The sequence below is a fragment of the Callorhinchus milii genome, unplaced genomic scaffold (genome assembly GCF_018977255.1).
Source record: "Callorhinchus milii isolate IMCB2004 unplaced genomic scaffold, IMCB_Cmil_1.0 Scaffold1, whole genome shotgun sequence".
Taxonomy (NCBI): Eukaryota; Metazoa; Chordata; class Chondrichthyes; order Chimaeriformes; family Callorhinchidae; genus Callorhinchus; species Callorhinchus milii.
In genome coordinates, this window is record NW_024704742.1 from 104,885,073 (window position 1) to 104,912,973 (window position 27,901).

Here is a 27,901-nt window from a genome sequence, read left to right on the forward strand (position 1 = left end):
TTTGGGGTTAATGAGAGGAAACTGCAACTAATATTGTTTTTTTTCTTCTCCGATATATTTTGGACTGAATCCTTTCTTATTGATATGGGCTGGAATGCTAGTGATCTGTTGGGGGAAGAGTGATTACACAAGTAATCTCACAATAGGGTCGAAGAAAATGATTGCCACCATCAGAAAGTGGAACATGAAAGATGTTCTGCTATGACTGCATCCTTTGGCTGTAAAGTTCCTAACAGATACGAGTTCCTGCAGAGATTTTCCAGCTGAGGTTTCCAATACTTGACAATAAATTTATGCCTACTGCCCTGAGGACATGTTGGACAAACAGTAACTAGACTAAAAACAAGATTTCAATCTATGCCACCTCCCAACAGGACACCCTTAAGAGCTAATTGTGTAAATAAGGGTATACATGCAATTTTCACAGTTGTGCAAGGATTGTGACAAATAACGGGCATTTTGGAAAGAGTTTTAGAGCTAGAAAATGGCTAGGAAAGGGATTTCTTTTAATACCAGCTGCAATCTTGGAAATGCAACCTCAAGAACTTGGCAATGTGCAAGTAAGGATGTTTGATACAAGGGAGAACTACTCTGATATTTGGCTGATAAGCTAGTCAGGCTGGAAACAATGACTGACTTCATTAAGACTATTTTTTTCACTTGTGACAAACAATTTTAGTTCAAATTACAGATAATCTCCTGATTGTTACTTCTCTGCTGATCATATTAATAATGACAAAATAATTGTTCATTAATAATGAATAATGGAGTCCTATAGCTCAGTGGTTAGAGCACTCGCGAGAGACCTGGGTTCGATTCCCTGCACGAATAATCCCTCAAGAAAAAAAAACAATAATAAAAAAAATTGGTCACTTCAGTCCACGACTGTTTGTGGGACACTGCTGTGTGCAATTAGCTGCCACGTTTCGCCCACAAATATATAGTCAATTCACTTTACAGTATATTCTGTGAAGCACTTTGAGATTTCTAGAAGACGTGAAAAGCGCAATATCAAATCATAGAATCATAGAATTGTACAGCACAAAAAGAGGCCATTTGGCCCATCGAGTCTGTGCCGGCTCTTTGAGAAGAGCAATGTAATGTCAATCCTACTCCCCAGCCCTTTCCCCATAACCCTGCAAACCCGTCCTCCTCAAATACCCGTCCACAGCGTTTTTAAAAGTTGTTATCGAATCGGCCTCCACCACCCCTTCATGCAATGCGTTTCAGATTCGAACAACCCGCTGCATGAAAAAATTTCTTCTCACCTTCCCTCTGCTTCTTATAGAAACTATTTTGAATCTGTGACCTCGAGTCACTGATACACCCACCAGTGGAAACAGTTTTTCCCTTTCTAACCTATCAAATCCCCTCATGATTTTGAAGACCTCTATTAGGTCTCCTCGTAACCTTCTCTGCCCCAATGAGAATAATCCCAGCCTCTCTAGCCTTTCCTCATAATCAAGGTCCCTCAGTCCTGGTACCATCCTCGTAAATCTCCTCTGCACCCTTTCCAATACCTTAACAGCCTTCCTATAGTAAATGCAAGGATTATTATATTATTATAAATTCCAGTTGCATTTAGCTTTTCGTGTTTGTGGTACTGTCCTCACTTTTGTTGGTCAACAAAATAAATGTTTCTTGTTCAAATATTTCTTGATTTATGCTAAATATATGCTATTTTGTTGTTTCCATGACTATTGGCCAACCAAAAAGATTGGCTATGACTGCTCTATGCACTGGAGGCAACTCCTTGAAAACACTGGCTGGTTTTACAGACTACTTGTTCATACTTTATAAGGGAATATTTTGGAAACAGCAGTCCTGTCCATACAAAATCAAGAAGACAAAGCTGCATTTCAAGCTTGATGTCTTTCCGGATATGAATAAAAATTGCGGACAAACAAAAGAGATTTTGCAGGCAATGAAAAGCTCTAACAGGGAATATTGACAGGGCTGCATTTTAGATACAACTAAATACATTTTAATGCAATTTTATGTCTAAAGTAGAAAGTAGGGCCCAAGATACTTGGGTGATTGCACCCCCGCCCCTATCCACTCATACATACACTCCAGTAGCATTGATTGGAATGAATGAACTCATCCGTGGCATTCACAGGGTTAATATTTCTCCAAAACACTTAATGATTTCAATCTGTATGTGGAATTATTGCTTTGAATACTTCTAAAATAAACATCAATTGGTGATAGGAAGCACGTACAGAAGGAATGTTTTGTGTGGTAAATTGAAGCTGTTATTTTTGAGGCCAAAAGTTTCCTTTAAATTGCTTAAAAATTCCCAGACAGCATTTGTATTTTTAGTAACTTACCTGACTGGCATGGAGACGAATTTTCCCATTATTTGTATCCATATGTTTAACATTTTTAATTAAAACTGCAGCTCATCTTTCCTGACTTTAAAATGACTGATTATGTTTAATAAATCCCCTACTGACCATGAATAGTTTGCTTCTAAAGTAGGTTAATAAAAGTGAAAGTACAAGCATTTGTCTGAAACATAGCTGAAGCACCCATCTTTGCGATGCTATCACACTGTTCTTTTCTCAATTGCTCACATTCTTTCAGTTGAAAAGAAAGTCCATGTAAGCAAGTGTGAAAGTTTTTAAACGGCCTATGAGAAATGAAGATTTTGTGCTTCTTTGCCAAATAGAGAAATCAAAATAATTTTAAATTTAATTTTAAAATCAAAACGGCCACTTTTATTGCCATGAATAAATAAATTTATTCTTCACCAATCGCAAAAACAAAGAGAGATGCACATCATTCTCCTAAAATTCAGTCTCAAGCATGTCATTAAGGACAGATTTTAACAACATGTTTGTAAGCAATCCTTATTTATCATTGTGTAGAAATACCACAATTTTGATTTTGATCCTTTGTTTATTTGATTTAATATTTAAAAGGTACATCAGGGATGCAAAGAAATTAATTTGCTCTTTACAGATGCAAATATATATTGTGGATAGAAACACTCAATAATAACACTATTATTCTTTAAAGACGTTTTGAAGGCAAGGCGAGAAGAAGCAAGACAAAGATTTTAGAAGACAGATCCAGAGAGCAGAGGCTGAAGAATCAACAACTGATGATGGATGAATTCACTAAGCAATAAGCGGTAGAATTGGAATCAATGAACTACATTTAATATAAGCTATAAGTAATCATTTTAATTCGCTCTGTCACAACACAAATTTGCAATACCCCACAGGTTAAACATAGTGTACCAAATCATAACATTCCTTCACTGATGATTCTATCCGCCTACTTGGATGTTCTATCATGGTGTCATGAAAAAAGTGAGAACCCTCTCATGTGGATTCATTTCACCTAATTTGTACTAAGGATTTCAGCTACTGTATTTCCCAGTAAAATGTAAATATGGCAATGATAACATAGTGGTATTGTTTTCAGATTTCCAAATACTCTAATAATTTTGAGAGGAATAATTATGTACAAAACATAAAAATATGGTAGAAGTGCAACTGATCTTACCCTGCACATTGTTGAGCCGGACTGAGTGTGTGAAGTGTTCATAGATGCACACTATCTCCGAAAATATTGGGCCACGGGTTATTCTCAAGATAGGGGGTTTTGAAGAAAAATATGGCTGTAAGAGGAAATTTAAATTATTAAAACTGGATAATTTATTTTAAGTAATGAATACACAGTTTTACACTATATCTTACAAAAAGTCTGGGGCGACGGGTTTTGAACCCTAAATTTTGTTTTAAAAATGCTTATGAAGAAAACATACAATCAACATATATAACAGGCTACAAGAACATTACAGTTTTTTTCCTTTCATTTCAACCATTTTCCAATATCAACTGTATAAATTATCCAAATGCATCCTACAAATCACATTTTATCTAAATGAGCTATGAACAATACATTTGTGATGACATTTTTAGTATCAGGTCTGCCTTGAGGGTACATTCGTGTCACAAATGATAACACATTATTTCACAAATATACAACAGCCACTACCTAGGAATTGTCCTGCCATTCCCCACCCCAGCCACCCCCACCCAGGAATTAAGTCCCTGGTCAAATAACCAATTTCAAAATTATCAGTCAGCTGCCAAAACGTATTCCCTTTAATGTAGAAAGTAACACTGAGTAATCGCAACACTGCTATTCATCCATAGTTTTTCCCTGGCTGGTTGTGCCTTACATATACCCTGCAGTGGGTATGGAATGCACTATAGATAGTGGCTTTAAAAAGCCTTCTAGCAATATCACTCTAGTGGCCATGAGTGAAAGTGCCCCTAAATATGAACAATATTTTCTCTAGGGAATCACCTTGGCAGGACAGAATGATGAGGCATTGGCACAGACTTAAAATCTCGTAGTACTCCATGACTTTAGGTATTGTACAAACGATTCCCTTGAGAAAAAACTGTATGCAAAAACTGTTTTTGTGTATGCAAAACACATACACAAAAAAATGAATTATATCTGTTATATGAAAGTGATTGTTTCTTGAAAACTGTAAATTAAATTAAATTCTGATAGGTAAACATAAGAAAAAGATTCCTTTTACATTATTCAGTTCACTTGTTATTCATTTTATCACTTACAATCATAACAGACTCAGGAATGTTGACAGTAGGTGACCTTTTATATGTAAACATTTTCTACCTTTGCCTTCATTCAAAAGAATATAAGCAGCAGTATATTAAAGATGTTCCCTTCCAAGACAACAGCATTGTGGCATGACAAAACATCCTACCCTGAAATAATTTTAATGGCAATTTGTCTTGAAATGAAAATATACAGAAATTCACTCCATCTATTTTGTCAAAGGGAGAGAGCTTGTTTTCACAATCTATGTTTTAGTTTACACTGTTGATCTTTAAAAAAAACTTTTGCTGAAGCTCTTCAGTATATGAAGTCCAAAATGCAAATATATGATGAAATGTTGTTGCAACAGAGAAAACACAATGAAAACAAAATAACCTGTCTGAAGAGGAAAATTTGATTTGAGTGCAGCATATATTATAAGCAAGTCTGTTGGGGAAATGATAGTTCCACCTGACTGATGCAATTTTGGTTTTAGTTAGTTTGAGTTCAGATTTGGAAACAGTTTCAAAGCTTGCAGGGGGAAATAAAAAGGCTTTCTGGTTAGTTACTTGATCTATACAGTTTTAAGCTCAGTTATCCTGTAAAAGCAAGATTAATATTTATTTCTCAAACGTTAATCATCTTTTTAATCTAAAAAAGAGTCTGCCAAAATTATATTCAAATTCTTAGTTTTCTTTTTGAGTAATCTGTGTCCGTATGAATAATATGTTTTTTACTCTTAACTATTAGTATCTACGGTACATTTTTGGGGTCAGCCGAGCATCTGACCCTTGTGGAAATTGAAACTATCAAAACCAATGAGATATTGAGAATTTGTCACAAGTTGTAAATGTTAGGCAGCAATAGTGGGGAAAAGAAGCCGCAGGATGAGAAAAGAACATTTGATTGCATTAAGCTGCTTCTTCTGCAGCCCATGCTAACCACACATGGTGAAAAGATGTTATATATGAATCTCCTTGAATCTTAAAGCTAACCAAACAAAAACTCCAGAATATTTATTCATCCACACATCTTCACTACCTGGCTTACTTTCTCCACTAACAAAATTCCACCTCCCTTGCCCTAAACCACAGAAGCACAGAAACTATGTCCTATGGAGAATTTTCATCTGATCGCTCTTGTCCCCACACAGCTATTCTAAAAGAGATACCCATTTTTAAGGGAGCTAATTAAAGTTTTAACAAATGGTTCGGTCATGATGATTCTGTTCCACATGTCTACTATGGTGTGGAGGAAAAATCATTCTACTTCATGTCCTGTTTGAGGCTTTTTAATTTTAAACCAATGCTCTCAGTTTCTGCTGTTATGGTTATGCTGTTATGGTCTGAGGCAAATTGGTTGCACATTCAAATTGGTTGCACTTTTCAAGCCCTTAAAAAAGGATTTTAAGATTCCGAAATGATTTTTGTAAGTACAAATAATTAACCTTTTGCTCTCATTAAGTCATTTTGTTTACCTCCAAAACAGATTCACTTCAACGAGATTGTTTCTTCTCTAATAAGGGCAAAGGACCGATATGTTGGATTATATTTCAATTGCAAACTCTCATCATTGGGAGTATATGGATTATAAAGCCTGACTGAAAAAGAATCAAGATAGTGAAAGCTTAGGAGGAAACAAATGTATAGGCTAGATAGACAAGGCTACAAATAAAAGAATAAAATGACAAATGGGTGAGTACAGGTAAAGGTTTTGAATTGTTTAGTTTATTTAGAACTTTTTTTAATATAATTTTTTCACAAGCAAAATTTCACTTTCCAACATCTCTACCTTGCCCCAAGCCCCAAGATACCATTATGTGGCAGAGAGAAGTTTGTTACCTCAATCTGCTCCTGCCCACTAGTGCACACAGCTAGGTCTTTAATAATGTGCTTTCTCAGCATATATGAGCTAAACGTGTACAGTTAGTTGGCCCACAAAAGCTCCATAGGTTCGTCTAAGAGTTAACCCTCCTAATTAAACTAGCCCAAAAAAGTTTTTTCTTTAAGTTCATTAGAAATTACAAATAATTGATGACTTTTACCAGCTTTCAAATGAATTATGACCAAGTGATGTTTTTCTGCTCTACTGTAATGAAGTCATCTGAAGCTGAAAACCTCAAGAGACAAAAGTTCAAATCCACCCCCCCCCCCACCCACCCTGCCTCAGAACTACAGAAATAGCGCCCTGATCTGATTGGCATTTAATAGTGAATTAACATTTGCCAGTGTGTTCGGCCTTCACGACTGCAGGACACTCACGGATTTGGACCCAAGCTTTTAAATAAAATGTATTTAAAAATATCTGTTATGTTATATTAATATATAATTATATTAATATACTATAACACAGCCTAAACCTACATCAAATCTAGCACCAGAACTAGGAGTATGTATAATAGTCATATTATACTTTTTAATAATGGGCGATTTGGGAGGTTAAGAATTGAGAAAACATACAGGAGCTGAATATTGCAGCACACTTACACCAGCCTTCAAATTTGAATCTTTGAACTATTGCTCGAGGGAAGCTTTGCTGAGCCATATTTTTGAGCTTAATCAAAATCACTATAGGTCTCCACTGCAAATTTATACCTTCATTAATGTAAGACGTGTAACCGACTGTCAGCAGAGAAGGCAGCATATTCTTAAAATTACATTTGAATTTTAATGAAGCACCGGGCACATTGTTGAAATTAGAGCAATGCAGATTTATTGTTCAGCATTTCCATGCTAACATGTATTATTTCTGAGTTCAATACACTCTGAAAATCAGGGTGAGAAGACTTCAATCGCGAGATTTAATATGATGTATAGCACAGCGATTCATCAGATAAAATTGCCAATTTCAAAGAGAGATAAACATAACTTATAGATTTACATAATACAATTATGCTTACATTCCCAAATATGGTTTCTGTGAGCCTTCTCTGAACACATAAAGAATTGAATTATTGCAATATATACATACATAACTGGATAATATCAAACAATTAAAATATAAGTCTGAGATAAATGAAATTTTAATTGAAAGTGACTTCAATTCTACTTATTTGATAAGAGAATGCTTGCGGTATGGGAGAAGCTAGGGAGAGTGGATTAGGGTGGAGGTTTTTGTGGAGTATAAACCCCAGCAAGGACTAGTTGAACCAAATGACATATTTTTGTACTGTAGATTCTATGTAAAAAAGGAATCTCTACAAATAGTATTACAGTATTTGGAGAAACTAATTCCTGTGAGGTCTACAACATGATCTATCTATACACAACATTAAATTGCTTACATAGATCATAATATTAGCTTTAAAATAGAAACACATAATGCATAATAAAAAAAATCCTAAATAAAAGAAATTATGAAAGCATGCACAGCGTGCAGTAAGTGATTTTGGCTTCCCACATACTGGTCAGCAATTTGAAGCACTGATGGAGCTAGTGCACTTATTATGGATTTTTCGATAAGTAAATATCAGAGGCTACATCCGAAAAAGAAAATGTGCGCTATAACAAAGCATTGTATAAAAGGCTTCTATTGTTTTACCTTAGCTTCTCCATCAGGTAGAAAGAGGTAGGCACCACTCTTGTCTCGGTTGCTTGTTGTTCCGTACCACATGAACTGAATATTTATCTGATGTTCCTTATCATCATCCTTGGTCTTTATTTTCTAGGGGAAACAAACAAAGAATTTGGAATAACATCTGAGCTTTCAAAGTACTGAAAATATAACTCAGTAATAATCTTGCATTTCCTTGCAATTCCTTGAAATTGGAATTGAAAGGATTAGTTGAGGTACCAATCAGCCATGATCTAATTAAATGGCGGAACAGGCTTGAAGGGCTAAAAGGCCTCCTCCAGTTCCTATGTTCCTTACATTTGATATAGCGCCTTATCATGACTTTGAGACGTTTCATAGCACTTCAGGAGTACTGTAAAGTGTGTGACTGTCTTAATCTTTGAGCAAACCCAGCAGTCATTTAGTACATTTATTCATTCATATAGGCACTCATATAGTCATGACTGACACTCCAATGCAGTGCTGGGTGTGTGCTGCATTGTTGGAAGTGTTATATGTTAAGAAGTATTATAAAGTGTTGTCCTTTGAGTGTGATGTTAGGGCGAGGTCCTAGCTTGTTCAGCTAGATGTTCAAAATCCCACGACTCTATTCAAAAACAGAAGGGAGGTTCTGCCGGTTTTCTGGCTGACAATCTCCTCCATATAAATTGGCCATTCACTTCATAGCTGCTGCGGGACATTGCTGTGCACAAATTGGCTCCTAATGTGAAAGGAGCTAAACTAAATGTAAGAATTATTATTATTATTTGTATTTATTATTCAAATCCCTAATTTATTAATTGTGACTTTCTTTTTGGCAACATTGTATTGCAAAAGCTGTGGATGGCAACATGAATCTCGAGCTGGCAAAGTAAAACAAAAGGCTAGCAAGCAAATTAGTGGCTATGAATTTCGCAATCTGATATTCTAAAACGGGAAACTCTTATCTAACCATCCAGGATCAATAATCTCAGCAGAATTAACAAAACTTCTTGCGCTTACAGTGTGGCCCTGTTATACTTCGTTGTAGCATGGTTATAATGAAGGTGCCCTGTGGATCTCATTCACTTTTGTATACATACTGCCGGTCCACTCACTTTCCGCTCATTGGCCAGCTCTTGTGTTAAAATGGCTGACTTTCAGTTTATTGAGATGCCACTAACAACACTTTGCACAAGCACAAAAGTGACGTAGGCGATAAACTTTTTTTATACAGTATGAAGGGAATGAGCTGGCTGGGTGCATGCGTGTGCAGTGAAATCTATATCTTGCTGCGGTTGTGATTTTATGGATCCCAACCACTGTGTTATAACAGGGCTGTAGTGTTATAACTATAGTGTTATAACTATATCCTATTTTTTATTCCTGTGTAATAACAATAAAAATTGGTTTCAGTTGATTTATAACTACTCCTGATTTTCCTTTATTTGCTCTTTGTATCTGCATTACTGGGCAATCAGAAAACTTGATCACTGAAAGCAGTAATCTAATTCAATTTCAGTATAGAGGCACAGAGTTGAGATAATCTCTAAATTCATTCTCACAACTAGTAAGACTGTGAAAAAGAGGAGGAAATGACTGATGAATTAATCTACATAGGCTCCCGTGGGTCAGTAGATTGCAAGTTCCAGCCCTACAATAGGATGTGATCTCCTATTCTAGGCTGACACTCCCATGCGGTGGTAGTGGTGTATTATTGGAAGGGCTGTTTTTCAGAAGAGATGTAAAACCAACATCCATTCCATCTGCCCTCAGGTGAAAGTCAAAGATCGCAGAACAGTATTAGAAAAGAGAGGGAAGTTTTTTCCAGTATCCTCGTCAACAATCCTCCAGAATAATTGGTCATTCATTTCATCATGGCTGATTAAAGGAACTTTTAAAGTATAAATGGCTGCTGCACTTTCCAACAAAAGCAGTCACTACATTTGGCAGCAAATACTTGGGAAATGCTTTGATAAAAGCACTATAAAAATGAAATTATTTCTTGATGAAATTCAATATGTATTTTAGAATCCACTACACTGCACACTTTTGTAAAAACTGTTTTAATATTGATTTAAATGAATTCCAACAAGTATATGTGTTTCATATGTTAAAGGCACTAGAAACACTTATTTTGAATGAATTCCTAAAAAGGATTTAAGCCTGGAGATTGAGGAATAGTATAAAAAACTGAACTAAATATTACAATCCGACAGAACAACAACAACAAGCTTCCATTTATTGAGCGCCTTTCACGTCGGAAGGACGTCCCAAGGCCCTGGACAGTTGGGTCAGGACCCGAGCAGGGGGGAAATGGTCAGGGTGAGGGGAGGGAAGGGAGGGGGCGAGGAGGGGGTAGAGAGTCGAGAGGGGAGCTGAAGGCACGGTCAAAGAGAAAGATCTTGAGACCGGCCTTGAAGGAGGAAAGGGAGGAGGCGATGAAGGCACTGGGGGATGGAGTTCCAGAGCCTGGGGGCTGAGAGGCTGAAGGCCCGGCCACCGATGGTAGAGCGGTTGGGGCGGGGGATGTGTAGCAGACTGGAGCCAGAGGAACGGAGGGTACGGGCAGGTAAGTAGGGGGATAGTAGGTCGGAGAGGTAGGAGGGAGGAAGGCCGTGAATGGCCTTGTTGGTGAAGATGAGGATCTTGAATTCGAAGGATTAAGATCAGGTCTCTCATGGTTTGCTGACACGGGATTGTTCATGGGCTGTCCGAAGTTAAGCACCAACACACCCTTCAAGCTTTGCTCATGTGCCAATGGCTACTGAATGTGAACCCTCCCTACAAATATAAAAGCATCAGTAATAGAGAGGTAACTACAGTGGCCCAGAATAAAGTTTTACAGCCCTTAAGTTGGATGAAAAATAATTGGCTGAATTAAAAATTGGCTGAACAGTGTAAGTTGATATTTGAACATGGTGAAGAGGTGGTTTTGTTGAAGTCAGATGTTATATTTCATCCTTTGCAGTGACAAACAGCTAAATCAAACACGGCTACATTTCCAGTTTGCCAACATAAATGTTGTACAATATTAGTGAACAAAGGAGTGAGACCTAGTGGCTATCAGCGCTATGTGAAGATTGATGAAAAAAAGGGAATTTTATAGTGCTAAAAAGCCAAAGAAACAGTAATTGTATTGTTTTACCTGAATAAAACCTTTAGTTCCCGAAAACCAAGCTTTCATATTTGAATTTTCAATAATCAAATCATCAGTAGAGCTTTTGAGTACATTGAGTATGAAGGCACTGTCTGTGCTGACTGTCACGTCTTCTCTTCCATTCAAGCACACTGTGTAATCTGCAAGCACCGTTTTTATATCTTGTGCTTCCACAAGTTGGTATAGCCCCAAACCCAGGGCTGGCACCTGTGCCAGGAAGGAAACCTGAAAGAAAAAGAAATTAGCAAAGTAAATAACGAAGAGTAGACAATTATCTTTGCTTCATGCAACAAATCTGCAAAAATGATCAGATTTTAACATGCACATATATAGTATACTAATCATAACACTTGGTCACCAAAGATCTCTTCCATGTACCTTATCATTAGAACAACTGTATACTATATCAATGTAAAACTGTTTTGGAGGGAATGTTATCCCATATCAACAGAGCCATCAGCCACTCGTGCAGCTCAAGAGTGCCAACTGCGTGAATGTTGTACCACATACCCTTACTTGGTAATAACAGAAATCATATCAGATTATTACTAAAATGATGCTGTAGATTTAGGATTTAAAAAGTTGACCGTACCTGGAATGCGTCTTTAGAAACTGTGGTGGGTGTGTCCCAAACTGCGCTAACCTGGGATGTCACGTGTTGCCCTGAAGCAGTTTGCACCCTTACTTTATATGAATTTACATACACTGTTACAACAGAGGTGCGGTCCTGGTCTGTGGGGTTATACATCACAAGAAACCTGAAACAGAAATATTGCCACTATACCTCAAATACTATTACGCCACTGAAATACAGTTTCAGAAGCTGGTTACAGGTTACAAGGGATGCAATTTTTCCACATAAACAACTGTCAGCCCCAGTAAATTCCATCCCTGGTAGCCTCACGTGCATGTACTCAACGGGATTTTTTCTTTGCTGATAGTGCAAAGTATTTATTTTTGAAACAATGTAGTTAGTCAGAGAAAGACAGAGTAAGAGACTCAGGTAGGAATAGACACAGAGAGAAATAGACTCAGAGAGTGAGAGAGAATGACTTGGAGAGAAAGGCAGAGTTAGGAGAGAAAGAAAGAGGATTTTTTTGGTCAGGCAGGTGTCTGACACATGTGGAAACCCATCATCGAGCTGAATAGTACCTAAACCAAACCTATTTAAGAGTTCCACATATGTAAGGAATGGAGTGAGTATTGAGAGTCAAACAACACTCTGCAATTTCACACTGGCCCCATGAGCTGGAGAGAGCAGCAGGGGAGTGAGCCAAGCAGAATGGCTCTGGGTTTGTTGATGTTATAATATGTCAATTAGCGACCACTTGATAAAATATACAGTAAAACTGTCTGAACGAGAATGAAAATTATCTAAACATAACTGGAACTGCACTAGCACACTACTGTGGGATGCTACAACTAGCAACTTAGCTGGTAACTTCCCTACACTTAGCCACGAGACACAAATGAGTTCACAAGAGAAGCTTAAGTGAACGCCCTTTAAACTCAATTCTTCTGGAAAATCAACCAGGCTTTCTATTACAGCATCAACATTTTTTGTAAATTTGTCCAATGTCCTGGCCTCAACCAGCTTCCCTGGTAACCCACTGCAGCTATTATGTTCTGATAAATTTCTTTGTGTCTGTTCTAAAATTGCCCTCTAAAATAGACTCTGAACCAGTGCCCTCATGTCCTGCTGCATATCTGAACGTATTATTCTGTGTTTATTTTCCTTATCCTATCTTATACACTTCCAGAAGGTTCCCTCTGAGATATCTCTTTTCAAAATTAAATTACTGAGAATTGAAACTTATGGTCTGGTTGAAATTCAAATATAGCTATTTATAACTTATTTCTGCAGCCATTGAAGAACATTTTTTAAAAAAAATTGAAGCTGTGTTATATACCGAGGCAGTGAGTTCAATCCGATGATTGTCTTTTTTGGTAAAGCATCCTGGGTATCTTGGTTATCATCCTAAAAGAAACAGAATATTTATTTTTGTTAGACATACCTATTTCAAATAATCCCATCTTAAATTTGCCCTTCATCTCCAAAGTCCTGGAATGCATTGCTGCCAACCAACTTCACTCATACCTTTGCCTCCACTCCTATTCAAGCCCCTCCAGACCGGTCTCTGCCCTGCCCACAGCATTGAGACAGAGGTCTTCAAAGCCCTCTGCCTCTGTCCTCCTGGACCTCTCTGCTACCTTTGACATAGTCAATCATGCCAACCTCTTCGACTGCCTCGCCTCCCTTATCCATCTCAATGGGATGTCTCAGGCGGCTTACCCCTTATGTACCCATATGACACCCAAATCTACTTTTCCTCCTAATTAATTTGGCACAGTAGCATCCCATAAAGAACCATGAAGTGAATGACCAATTTTATTTGCGGGATTGTTGGCCAGACAACAAGAGAAACTCCATTCACTTTTCAAATAATACTATGGGGTCTTTAACATCCACCTGAACAAGCAGACCCCCCCTTAAGTTTAATGTCGCATCTAAAGGCCGTCATCTCCAACAATGCAGCAGCACCTCCAACAAAGCAGCACACCTCACTACTCTATTGGAGTATCAGGCTAGACTATATGAGTTTCATGTCCCAAGTAGAGCTTGAAACTACACCCTTCTTACTCAGAGGCAAGAGTGCTACCAACTGAGCCAGCCTCACACACCTTGTGGGCATGAAGCCATATTCTATTAAAATGAGTAAAACACATTCAGAACCAAAAAAGAAAAATCCCAGAGGGATGCAACAGGGATGGATATCATTCAAGAACACAGCTATAGATCACAAGCCAACAATGGAAGACATTCCTGCCAGGTTCTAGCAAGAAAACTCAACAAAATTCTTGCTTTGAGAATGGAAGCACATTTTGGAAAAAAAATGATCAGATTTCTTTGTTCCCAAAGTAGATAGATACCTATTACAAGATTATTGAGGGTTTTACTGTGTAAGTAAAAGTGCGAAATACATACAAAAAGAAACAGATACACAAATCCTCAACCACTCCAACCACGCCTACAGTCACTTCTCCCTTTCTTGGTATCCAATCCGGTCACTGTACAGAGCTCTGAGATGCTATCCTGTGTGAAGATCACTATATAAATCCAAGTCGCTGTTCCCACAGCATCTGCATCCTTAACTTGCTATGAAACACCAGAAATTGTATCTGAACACACAAATATTTTCCTATTGTTTCTGCCTACCAGAGCTAAATTTTCTTCTCAAAAAGTGCGACACATATTTGTGTAAAATATTGACATCGGAAAGGTTGACAATGCAAGTATTTCCACAACTTGAGTTGACATCCTTGCATTGGTTGTAATGCAACGAAGAGCCAGCCTTTGCAGGCTACTGAAAGATCACTGCTTTGAATATCCATAACTCCAGCACATTGGACAGTCAGACTTACTTCCTCAGCTGTATGAGAATCTCCTGTCATTTACCTGCTCCATGGATAGCTTCAAATCTGGTATATGTGATGACAGTGAGTTAAGATACTGACTCTTCTATGTCAAGAAGGATAATATTGATTCCTGTCACTTATGCTAACCTTCCATACCAATACTAATCCAACTATCAAGCTGGAATCTGCAAATGATGACAAGAATGCTGAGATCCTACGTCATGTTGGTTATGACAAGCATAGAACCAGCTATATTGGAGAAAGCCTTGCAATTGTCTATGAATGAGGCACTAATGCCCGAGGTTCTCCTGAAATGATTGTGATATAGGTTTACCAGAATATCTACAGGGGTAATTCCATTTGATGAACTGTTAGCAACGAATCCCATGAAAGCCACTGAATAAATCATGCTCAGCAGTGCAATCCAAAAGCAAATCATGCAGGAAGTCAGCTGTTGAGACCACCCTAAGAAACTGATTTGATCAGCACACTAGTTTGTACGGCTGCAATATAAATGTAGCTGATGTAAACTGCTCAGATAGAGTGTCTCAAAGGTTCGTAGGTGTCTTATTAATAGACTTTTTAAAAATTTGATTAAAGATCTATTTTGCATGCACAGAGCATTTCCTGGTCCCCAGACAGTGTCATGAGGTATAGGAAGTATAAATCCAGCTCCCTCCTCCCAATTGCTTTTCTGCTGAAAGGGTTCTAACTTAGCTTGCAGTGGCATAGAATCATAGAATCATAGAATCGTACAGCATAAAAAGAGGCCATTCGGCCAAGCGAGTTTGTGCTGGCTCTTTGAATAGAGCAATTAATGTCAATCCCACTCCCCAGCCCTTTCTCCTGCAAACCCGTCCTCCTCAAATACCCGTCCACCACATTTTTAAAAGTAGTTATTGAATCGGCCTCAACCACCCTTTCAGATTCCAGATTCGAACAACTCGCTGCATGAAAAATACTGCATAAATACTGGTGTTTCAGATACCAAGCTGTCCTTGCTTTGCTAATGGTTTGAACTATGCCTAGCTGTACAAGTTACAAACCTGCAGTAATCATTCAAAAGACGATGACTTTCATGATTTTGGCTGCACTTTCAGTCAACTTTCCCCTCCTCGCCCGCAGCCCTCCACCCCACCACCCCTCCCTTGGTTCCGATTCCTGTGAGCACTGTCAAGCACCACTGGACTTCTTCCCAATGTGAAAGACGCTATGTAAACGTACATTTATATTCTATGAATTAACTGATACTAACATACTTGATAATGACACTTCAGTGAACCAATTTTCAAACACTGACTACCTAAACTGTTGTGAAGATTTGTTTGCAATGATTGATAAGTTGATAAGTGCTGCTAAATTTATTCTTGCAGTTAAATAGATAAGCAAAAATAGTGGATTACAAACCACAAAAACAAAGGACAAAACTGAACTTGTGGATTCGCATGTGTTGGTCTTTCATTCATTTTCCAAGTTTGAACAATGAGTGAAACCTATCTATTATGAACCCGATCAAAGATTATGTAAGATACACTACACTTGAGTATACCATGAGGATACATGCCCTTTATTAAGTAATATTTTTCCAGAAAGCTACCATTGCTTGATGATCATATAGAAACAGAATAAGGCATATTGTTTCTAAAAATGTGTGAAAAATACCCACTTATATGGCACATTTAATTTTCTGTGCCAATACTACAAGCATTCACTTAGAAAATACACATCTAATTAATGTTATTGTTTTGGAATCTGCTACAATGTAAAATCTCTTACCATCTGAAGAAAGGGAGTTGAAGAGGTGTGCTTGTAATTTTCCTTGTCTTTTAAAATGAGAAAATGAGCTGCATCTATTATCACCCTCTTCAAGTTCATTATGGAGTGAAAGAGTCTACAAAGAAACAAAATTAAGAGTACTTCAATTAAGCGTGCAAGGATTATTATTAAGAATACTTTTTTTTAAAAAAGGCAAAGTACTGCAGATGCTGAAAATCTGGTATAAACACAGAAGTCGCTGGGAACACACAGCAGGTCAGGCAGCATCCATGGAGAACAAATCCCCCCCATCATCAAAGAAATTTAGATCAAAGGGTATTTTCTCTGATAAAGGTTAAAATATACTGATAGCAAGATAATGAAGCATATCTGTTTCACAGTTTAGAATTTAAATACTTCTAACAAGATCACATTCCAATGTCCAGTATAAATTATTGCTTTGGGGTCCACATTCAGACATTACTATCCCATTAATGTCAAGCAGGTTTACCTTGGCAGTAAGGATAATATCATTACAGCCAATATTCCAATGCAGCATTAACACCGAGGTAATTGTCATTATAATTAGATGAAAAACGTAAATTTAGTCAACTAATTGATGGAATATTACATTTACTTAAGCAATTTTCCAACAGCGCAAACCACTAATGCCACCAGAAGTTTTAGTTATAATTAGACCAGGTAACTTTAGATTTCCACTCAAATTGTGCTGCATAGTGGGGTTGTTGAAATTCCTTCATATTGAACGGCAACAATAATTTATACAGGGTGACCAAAATGTTGTGATAACTACCCTATTGTCTAAAAACAAAAATATCATAATTTCTTTCAGACATTGTTATGGTACCATGACTTTTTGGTCACCCTGTACTTATCTAGCATCTTTCACATTGGGAGAGTGCCTCAAAGCACCTTACAAAGACTGACCAGGAGCCCAAGCTGGAAGTGAGATGAAGGTTGGGGGTCGAAAGTGAATTCAGAGGTAAGTCTTCAGGTGGGATTTCAAAGCAGAGAGGGAAGGGGCAAGATGGAGGGATTCAGAAGAGGTCCAGAGGAAGAGCAAAATTGCTGAGAGCTCATGATTGTGTGCTGGGACATGAAGCAGGCTGGAGTTTGTAGTGCAGACGAAATGGCTTGGGAAGCAGGATCGCGGGGGATAAAAGAGATAGGGTGGTGCAAGGCCAGCTGCTTTGGAGTTCAGGAAGTGGCAGAGGCAGGAGATCTTGTGGAGAGATATAATCAGACCCTAGAGGAGGTGTGCTCGAGAGAATGTAACAGAGAGTGCCAGGGTCTTAGGCAACAGCATCTTTTGTGGGATGAGTAGTAAGCGAAAAAGGAGCCCATGGTGAGACAGATGGTAGCCTTCTCAAGATTGTACTGGCCAACCACTAACTGGGAATTCCAGTGTGGGGACCATCTTGGTTACAGTCGAGATTTACTCTCTTTATTCGGGTGACCATATGTCCCCAGATAAGAAATTGTGTCCTTGGCCAAATTTGTCCTGTCTGTCTTGAGTTCAGTAACAAACTGAGCAAGAACGATAAAATTCTACAACAGATACATTCAGCATAGAAATACAGCCATTCATTTATCCAACAAGTGTTTCCAGTACTGCCAGCATCAGGAACTGTGGTGAATTAAAAAAAATGTTTGTTTCCCAGATTTGGTTTCACCAGCACCGCTTTCTTCCACCTCCAATGCATCGTCCATCTCCACCAATACCTCTCTACAAAAGCCGCTGAAATCCTGGTCCATGCCTTTGTCACGTTTCGGCTGGACTATTAAAACGTCCTCCTCGCGTTTGTGAAAGTCACAAATTAAATCCTCTGTATCTGTGACCAGGGCTCCCTCTGCCTCCTTGTCCTCCTGGACCTCTCCGCCGCGTTCGGCACAGTCAATCACGCCATCCTCCTCCACCACCTTTCCTCCGTCATCCACTTCAGTGGGACCGCACTCGCCTGGTTCGAGTCCTACCTCACAAATCGTCAGCAGTACATCTGCACAAGCGGCTTCTCCTCCCACTCTCACCCGGTTACCTGCGGGGTACCCCAAGGATCCATCCGTGGCCCCCTCCTCTTTCTGATCTACATGCTCCATCTTGGGGATGTCATCCGCAGACATGGGGTACATTTCCACATGCATGCGGATGACACCCAACTCTATTTTGTCACCTCTCTTTGGGACCCCCAGTCCCCTGATGTTCTGTTAGCCTGCCTGTCGGACCTCAGGAGCTGGATGAGCGCAAATTTCCTTCAGCTGAACTTGACAAGATGGAAGCCATACTCTTTGGCTCTCGTCAACGTCTAAAATCTCACGGTTCTCACCTCCTCCACCTACCAGACCTCTCCTTAAAACTCTCCGAAACCGTACGCAACTTAGCGTCAGGTTCGACCCCCAATTATCATTCCTTCCCCCACATCCAGTTCCTCACCAGCACCGCTTTCTTCCACCTCCGACGTATTGCGTGTCTCTGCCAATACCTCTTCGAAAGCCACTGAAACCCTGGTCCATGCCATTGTCACCTCTCGGCTGGACTATCCAAACGCCCTCCTCACCGGCCTCCCCTCCACTACCATCCATAAAATCCAGATTATTCAAAACTCTGCCGCCCGCATTCTCACCCGCACCAAACTCACTCCCCGATCACCCCAGTCCTTGCCAACCTGCACTGGCTGTCTGTCCCAGAGAGGATCGACTTCAAGATCCTCACCAGTGTCTTCAAATCCCTCCACTCCTCTGCACCCCCCTACCTCTCTGACCTCCTCTCTCCTCAAAACATTGCCCATTGCCTTCGTTCCTCCGAGTCTGGCCTCCTCCTTGTCCCCCGAGTCCTCCACTCCACCCTCGGCAGCCGTGCCTTCAGCCACTGTGCCCCGAGGCTCTGGAACTCCCTTCCTCACTCCCTTCGTTTATCCCCCTCTCTTCCTATTTTCAGGTCTCTGCTGAAGATCTTTCTCTTCAACCGTGCCTTTGGTCACCTTCCTCCCCTTCCCCCTGGCTCGGCCCCGGGATCCATTACTGTGAAGCGCTCTGAGACGCCGTCTGGCATGGAGGGTGCTATATAAATCCAAGTTGTTGTTGGTTTACAAAATATGGTCACCCTATATACAGACTTGCTGCTTCACATAAAATGATGAAAGAGAGCTTTGTTATTAGATTGTGGTACATCAAACACTCTGTTCCTTTCATAGTTATCTGTATATCTTGAATACTATATTGATATGTAGTGAAACAAGAGATGATGCTAGTGCTTCAAACAGAAGTGCACATGTATTTAATGCGTATTCATAGAAATATGAAAACATATTATTGCTGATGACAAGTTGATGACTTACACATTACATGGAGAAGTCCTTTGCTTTTGATATTACCAACTCCATTCTTTCTAAGTGACACAGTCACTTCCCAATTCTAATTCCAAATTGGATACAGCTGAGATTAATAAACACAAACCTAAATACACTGTTGTAGCCTGAGCTAGCTGAGCCACATACTGGCTTGATATGAAGTTTAATGATGAAGGCCTAGCCTCAGTGGCCTTCACTTACACACGAGAAGTGGATAGAAGCACACTTTGCTAAGAACAACCATTCTTTTTCCTGAAGTAACTTTGGCTGCACCTGCTTCAAACATCAGTGAAGTGCATGGGGTTTATGGGGGGAGGAGTAATGATCTAGCTATTATGCAGGAGATTTTGACTTAACATGCTTTGCACAAAGCAGTTCAGCTCTTATTCCTGGCAGCAAGAATGTGTTAACCTCTCAGCAAATGAACAGCTGCTCCAATAACAAACATGGGCAATTCACATACGGAATATGTGTCAGTCCGAATGGATAAAATACACTCTCTGGCTGGAGCTGGGAATATAGAACATCACATAAACTGAGCTACCTGCCGACAGATATTCTTAGAACAACAAACATTACATTCGTGTAGCGTCTTTCACATCAGGAGGATGTCCCAAGGCACTGGATAATCAGGGATTTGGACCCCAGCTGGGGGCTGGAGGGTGACCAAAGGCTTGGTTGAAGAGGAGGACCTTGAAAAAGGCAAGGGAGAGAGCAAGGCAAAGGAACTGTGGGATGGAGTTCCAAAGGGTGGGGGCAGAAAGGCTGAAGGCCCGACCGCCCGACTCGACCGTGGGGGTCCGGCCAGGAGTGGAACATGGAGCAGTTTGAGCCTAATAAGCAGAAGGAGCAGACATCATGGAGCATCATGAGTAACCCAACATTCTCCCTCCGTAAAAACAGTTTTTTTTAATTGTTGTAAGCACTGAAATGCACACTATCAAATTCAGCCTGAGGGAGCAACTGTAGAGGTTAATGGAAACAGAACCAGAGATATGTAAATGTTATCAAGACCTTGGACAAGATATTAAATGGGATTTGAAGTGGACAAGCCATCATGTACATTTCTCAGAGAATACCACAATTGTGGAGAATTTTGTACACTGGATACCAAAGGCAGAACAGTTCAAACAAAAAAATTCCACATTGTCTAAAGCTTTACCTTGTACAGAACTGTACACCAGTCAACCTGTACATCATTCAGGTAAATGGTACTACTAACATTTACAATCAATCCTTCCAGCTTTTTATGTGCTGTAAGATGCTGACGTTTGCAATGTCACCCATTAATGGGATTTTCTCATTCTAATCGCACATCTCCAAAGTTGCAACATACAACACCGACTGGAATTTCTGCCCATATAAAAGGCACAAAAGCTAATGCATTAAAATTAAATGAATGCGAAAAAAAGTCAAGACAGAACTTGAAAGATGGCCCAAACAGCCTTTTCCTGTTCCTACATATTATCCAATAAATGCAACTAAAATGTTATTCATGGAATGTATACTAAAACATGGCAAACAGTGTTATAAAACTATATTATTGCATTCAGAGAGTAATACACTAAATTTGAAGAAAATTTAAATTGGGAGAGATAATTCAATATAAAAGCTATGTACTAATATTTACCTCGTGCCATAGTCCACAACGACCCACTCTTTAGAGGTTCCAGTGATTCCATCATGATGTTGGAAAAGACCAAGATTTCGCCTTGCTTCTACCAGCAATTTATAATTTTCAGATGAAGGAAATATTGTCATTTTGTTAGATTTTTGGACACCAACCAATGCCAAAGAGTAAAGAATTTCTGCTGCTCTGTACAGGTAAAACAAAACACATCACATTTGTTATTTTAATATATCTGTATATTTATGTTAAACATCTTTGAAATGTGTTTAAATGCATCTAAATGGGGTGATATGCTTTTTAATATTTCTGTTAAATTACATAATGAGTTTTGAACACACAGTATTTGACTCTATCTGAATATAAGTGGTGAAGTCACCACTCAATGTAGAACTGAGTTATATAGGCCCGGAAGGTCCCAGGTTATGTTGAGTTGGACCCCGGTGTGAGGGGCGTTTGCTGATCTCAGTCAAGGCAGCAGGGTGGCAACTGCCGATTGGCATCTATTAAACCCGAATAGAAAGTGAACATGTGTTGGATCATTGAGGAAAGAATGGAGCTCAGTTCAAAAGTTGAATAGCCTGCTGGTACTACAGTCTCAGCTTATATCGGGAGGAGTTGCACTCGGACAAGTTACCAGAGAGCAACCAGCACTGATGGAAACCTACCTCCAGCTTAAGTGATCACCTTTAAGAGAGGAAGGAGAGAAAAAAAATACATAGAATTGTTTATGAAAATGTTACTTTTGAGGTTTCCAACAGCAGTTGCATTTTAATTTGCAGCATTACTAAATTTAATGTCTTCGTAAATATTTATCTGAATCCCTGGAACCATTCTGATTGCTTTACTGAAATCACGGCCACCATTGGGAGGAATTCTATTTGATCTCCATAACCCAATCAAAAGTGGCATGACTTTACAATGAATGACTAAGTGATTGGAATGTTATTGGAATGTTAAGTGTGGTTTCATCAAATAATAATAATGCATGATGACATACAGTGGCATCTATATAGACCAGGAAGATCCCAACGTTGATCTCTGATCTGCAGTGATTAGGTGATTTCAGCATCCCTGGGCTAAAGGGAGCAGGGAAAAAATCAAACAACGGTCCCACTCATGATCACTATCCATTGTTCTTTGCTGGAATGTGCATGGCTCAGAATGAAAGATGCCCACGAGATGGAGCTAGGACAATATAAAATATTTCACAAGAAAAGGCACATGGAGCTAAGTAGAGAATAAGAAGCATTATTGGTAATAGAGAATATAACAGATGTTCAAAGGAATAACAGCAGAAGGCGAGATGGCTGAAGCAATCTGTGTAGAAATTATTTATTATTTATAATAAGGGAGACAAAATATTATCTGGCAACAGTTATTAATGCCCAACTCAAGCTGTAAGAAGGTAGAGAGCTGTCAGGGTGTTTAGGCTTCTTTTGCTTATAGTTATAGTCACAGAGGACAAGGGAGATTGAACCTTGGCAGTCAAAATCACCACCATCCAAGGATCCTCTCGAGAGTTGGAATGAATGATGATGAAAACATACATAGGCACAAAATTGGAGGAGGGGGTAGGCTCCCTTTAGAGACGCCAAGATCCCAATGCTGTAGCTGATGTAATCTGTTTCCACTGTGCTACAAACAATTGTGAAGCAAAGACCCACCCGGCTCTCTAGTGGTAATGAAAAAGACAAGTTGCTGCTCGAAGGCTGGGAGGAAAACCAAAATCTGAAATGAGCTGCAATTAGCTCCCTGTGGACCTGGTATGGACCCAAGTGGATTATGGCACTGCATCTCTGTATTCCAACCAATGGAGGAAAGGACTGCTGATGTTCCTGTATGAACCTGTCAATAGAGCACCCTGACCCACAAGCAGCAGCTCTGCCCTCAGGTGCTAAATCACAGATAGCATTTGAAGGTTTCCAATAGCTCCTCAACCTGCTCATCAAATAGCTGGTTGACATCAAAAGGCAATTGAAGTTGCTTCTGTTAGTTTTACACTGAGTCATGCAGCCAAACCAGCCAAGAAACTAGGATTCGCCTAGCAAAAGACCTTAATATTAGTAGGAATCTGCAGCCATTTAATATATGCTTCACATCAGCGGGTTGTATACATGGTATTAGCAGGAAGGGACAGTAATTTTTCTCAGCCACAATTAAGATATGATCAAAAAGAATACAATGGAATAAATCAAGTTAATCTTAAAGGAATTATATATCCAACTGTTCAAACTGCAATCTGGACTCTTAGGGAATGTTCACCTGTCAACAATAATAAGCGAATATATTCTTTGTCATTCTTGATAAAATTCAATCTGTACAAATATGCGTGAAGTCAGGGTCATTCGGATACAAGTAGCCACTAAAGTGATCTACATTTGAAATAAATAAAATTCTGCATTATGAACAAGATGTATTAAAGTATGGGTTTACCAGTCAGGCACACTTGGGCATTCTAATAACCTGAATCAATTGGCTTTGAAAGGAAATTAACTTACTAAAAATCTTTCTGCAACCATCTAAATTAATTGAGCTCCACACTAACATCCAATAATACTCTGCTCCAGGGAAATAACTGATGAAAATTGGTTTTCGTCACCCAATAAGACCTTGACTGACCTAGAGTAATCTTTCTTTAAAATCTGATTGCAGTGAAGAGGTGTACAGTGATATATCCTGGTGTTCATTTGGCCAAGGATTTTTGAGAGATTCATAGAACCTCAGTTAGGTTTCAATATAAGGTGTAAGCCAAAAGGTTTATTCAACTTTCCCACTGACATCTTTATATCTAAATCTCTTCCAAGTAATGGGAAGGGTTGCAATTCAACAAAAGTGGCTGGGGATCAGTAGAGAAGATGCAGGGATGGATAGATATACCATTGCCTTTGCTCAATTGCCTCTGGGGTTCTGGGAAATACATTCTGTGCAAAACGTTCCTCCGCGAGATTAAATGAGGTCAATGAAAGGTTAGGTTTTTGTAGCTGTGAAAGTATTAGCTTTGATGAACTGAATTCCCCTTTTTCAGTCCTTATTTTCTTTTGTATTCTTTGAACAATTCTTCATTCACCAAAAGCTGCTTGTGGTCACTGCTGTACGCAAATTGGTTGCACGTTCGGCTACAAATATATAGTCATTACACTTTGCAGAATTTCTGTAAAGCTTTTGAGACGTTCTGACAATGAGATAAGGTGCTACATCAAATGCAAGGATTATTATTAATAATAATAGTCATCATATCATATGGCTTAAAGAGAGAAAGAAACAATATAATTAAATAGTCCTCATTTTATTCATGTGTTGTCAATGGCAGAGAAATAAATCAGTGCTGTTTACAATAGTGCAGAAGTTATTTATTTAGAAAATATCAAAGGAAAAATTTATAAACTTTAAATACATTTACCTCAGATGAGATTCTAAAACTCTGTCTAGTCGTTTATAGAATGGTCGAGAGGTAAAATATCCACTCCAGTAATGGTCATCTCTGTCTGCATAAGTAAAGAAGTCCCCACTCACAATAGGAAAAGGTGATGGTGACATGCTTGAACCAGCAGCTTTATTGAGCGCATCAAAGTAATCTGACAATGTTCCAAACTGAGCCTAGAAACAGAATAGGAACTGCTAAATATTCATTCAGTTAACAATATTGTAATGTGAAAATGCAATCTTTAAATAATTTAACAGATGTTTTAAGCTTCTACAGATGAGTTTAGACCATTGTTTATTTAATGAGGAACCAGTTTTATTCCATTACTTAAGGCAAGTCTTGAAGCATTAATGTAAAGTATATAGAAATGGAATGTCCCAATCACAAAGAATAGGAATTTAATATGCAGTAATTTCTAATAGAAATCTTCAATAAGGAATTAGAATAGGGGCTCCTTTTGATAACCGGAAGTTATCACTGATTCAGAGAACTTTGTTCCAGAGGTATATGGAGTTGGAGGAGAGTTCCTTTAATTTCTACTTCTAGATTTTTTTAAATGAATTCCATTAGAAATTGCCACACACTGGTTTCCATTGTTCTCATTTTATTTAGCAATAGCTATTTTGTGGTTAAAAAGAGAAATGATTGTCAATTTTAAGTGATGGCAGTTTATATATTGCTATATATACCAACATAAATGTTATAATAGATTTATCTATAACAAAGTATCTCAATCCACATCATAATAAGATGCAGTCAGTTTTGCTTTAATAAAACCTTCTACAAATTTCCAATATATGCATCAAAGTTGAATGATTATAGCTAGGATGACAAAACTGTTTGGCAAAAATTGCTAAAATGTATCCCATGGTAAATATCCAGACCTGAAAAGTATTAAGGCTGATTTTTCTTAAATGATGTTGTATGTAAATGATGCAATAAAACTTGCACTCAGAGGAGGGTAACCAACTCATTAGGAGTCTGACTCACAGGGCTGCAGGCTCTCTATGATCCCTCCAATTACTTGAGGGCTTGCTAGGCTTTGGCAGGCATGTCTCCTCAGATTCACTTGAATTAGCAAAGTTGCAATACAATTATTTTTTATGCACTGAGCAGGCCTTCATAGTGTGTGTGGAATGATCCCATGCAGATGTTGATAGTTCATTAATTGTTTCAATTTCATATTTCTTCCCACCATCGATTTAGTCACTGAATTTGTTTAAAATCAAAATTGAAATATTTAGTTTAACATCGTTGAATGGAAAAAATACAATTACAGATCACAGATACATCTGAATATTATATGTATCTCAAAATTTTATTTTAGCATTAACTATGCTCAAATCTTAAATAAAATTAGAGATTAGTCCCTTGGCATATGTTTAGCCTACTTAGGTAGGAGATAAGCTCAAAAATGAACTGTGTGGATGGTATTTCCACACTCTTGCAAACTAATTTACCAATACCAATATGTTAAGTTGTCCAATATTAATATGTTGAATATTAAATTCATTTTATGCAAATATCTTACCAAATTAATTTGTTCAGTTTTTTTGATAAATAATTTTGCTAGGAATAAATAGTGGAAAAGTATATTAAATAACATTCAAATCTAATCACTTTGAAGCTAGATTTCAAAGACAAAAATGGTCATCTCTTAAAAAGTTCCACCTTCACATAATATTCAATCTTTTCATCATATTGGGATTCAGTTTGTTAAAAATAATTTACGTAGTAACCTTCATCAAAAATGCTTCCTACTCCATTCTGTACCATACTTTTATTTTCAGAAGAAGCAACATTAAGACTACCAAGTGGTCAATGCAATAAGCACAAAAATAAAATAAAAGCAGCTCCAGCAACAACAAACAGAAGGAGCAATGAGAGGTAGATTAAGAGGGAACAATAGATATTTATATCAGGTTATGTAATGCTCTTCATCATTCAACAACCTGCATTTATGTAGTGCATGGAGTGACATTTCAGAGCGCTTTCCAGAGCAGAGGGAGAAGGGGCAGGAGGGAGGGGGAAGAAGGGAGGGGGAGGGGAAAGGCGACCATTGGGACAGTCGAAGAGCTAAGCTTTTAGGTGGCTTTTGAAAGCGCTTAGAGAATGGGAAACCTGAGGGCTTGAGGAAGGGTATATTGTCTGAAGATTTGGCCATTGATGGTAGGGCAGGGAGTGCAAGGACCGTATAGCATAGCCAAGTTTGCTGAGTGGAGGGAGAGCGCGGGAGAATGAGGCTGGAGAAAAACACAGAGATAGGGAGTTGATGGGCATGAAGGGATTTTTTTGGCGAGAGTGAAGATCTTGAAGTGGAATCACTGGAAGACAAGGGGACAGTGGAACCTGCTGAGGACTGGGATGATTGTCCTCCCCAACAATCCTCAGATAAAATTGGTCAGCGACCTCATGGTTGTTTGTGGGACACTTCTGCACACAAGTTGGCTGTTGAGTTAGTCTACAAGATATGTAATCAATTACCATTACAATAAATCTTGTGAAGTGGTTTGAGATGCCCGCCTGACTTGAAAGGTGCTATATCAAATGCAAGGATTAATATTTATCTTTAGAACATTGAAACGATGGTAGATTAGGTAACCCAAAGCCTGCACAGTTATTGCAATGGTTCATGGCAGCCCTTTATGTTTTTAATCCAATTTCCTTACTTTTCTCCATATCCCTTGAAACCATTATTTCCCAAGTGTGTGTGTATGTGTGTATATATATATATTCATACATATATTATATATATATGACTCCCTTTCAAATACTTAATTAGTTCTTCATCTGGGTAGTGCTATCAACATTCTCAAAATCCACTGTATGAAGAAATATTTTCTGGATTCAAATTTAACCAACTTAATTCTAATTTTAATTCCGAATACCACAACTGTACAGAAGAACACTTGAACAGTGCGGAACCTGTCTGTGGGACTTCAACAGCCTAAGATTCAAGCCAGCATGAAGCACTACAGCGCTGATGCAGTAACCAACAACCATGACTGCTGCTGATACCTCTGGGGAAAGAG

The 27,901-nt window shown here is 38.6% G+C and overlaps 1 protein-coding gene across 1 annotated transcript in view; it reads right to left on the reverse strand.

The window, feature by feature from the left end:
• Window positions 1-27,901, reverse strand: part of man2a1 (mannosidase, alpha, class 2A, member 1) — a 122,762-nt gene that overhangs the window by 28,624 nt on the left and 66,237 nt on the right. The window contains exons 8-15 of the mRNA XM_042333961.1: window positions 24,846-25,042; window positions 21,446-21,631; window positions 16,469-16,583; window positions 13,186-13,253; window positions 11,868-12,033; window positions 11,264-11,500; window positions 8,125-8,247; window positions 3,514-3,628 (exon numbers count right to left, since the gene is read on the reverse strand). Coding sequence (XP_042189895.1) covers window positions 3,514-3,628; window positions 8,125-8,247; window positions 11,264-11,500; window positions 11,868-12,033; window positions 13,186-13,253; window positions 16,469-16,583; window positions 21,446-21,631; window positions 24,846-25,042 — 1,207 coding nt within the window. The remainder of the gene's footprint in view (window positions 1-3,513; window positions 3,629-8,124; window positions 8,248-11,263; window positions 11,501-11,867; window positions 12,034-13,185; window positions 13,254-16,468; window positions 16,584-21,445; window positions 21,632-24,845; window positions 25,043-27,901) is intronic.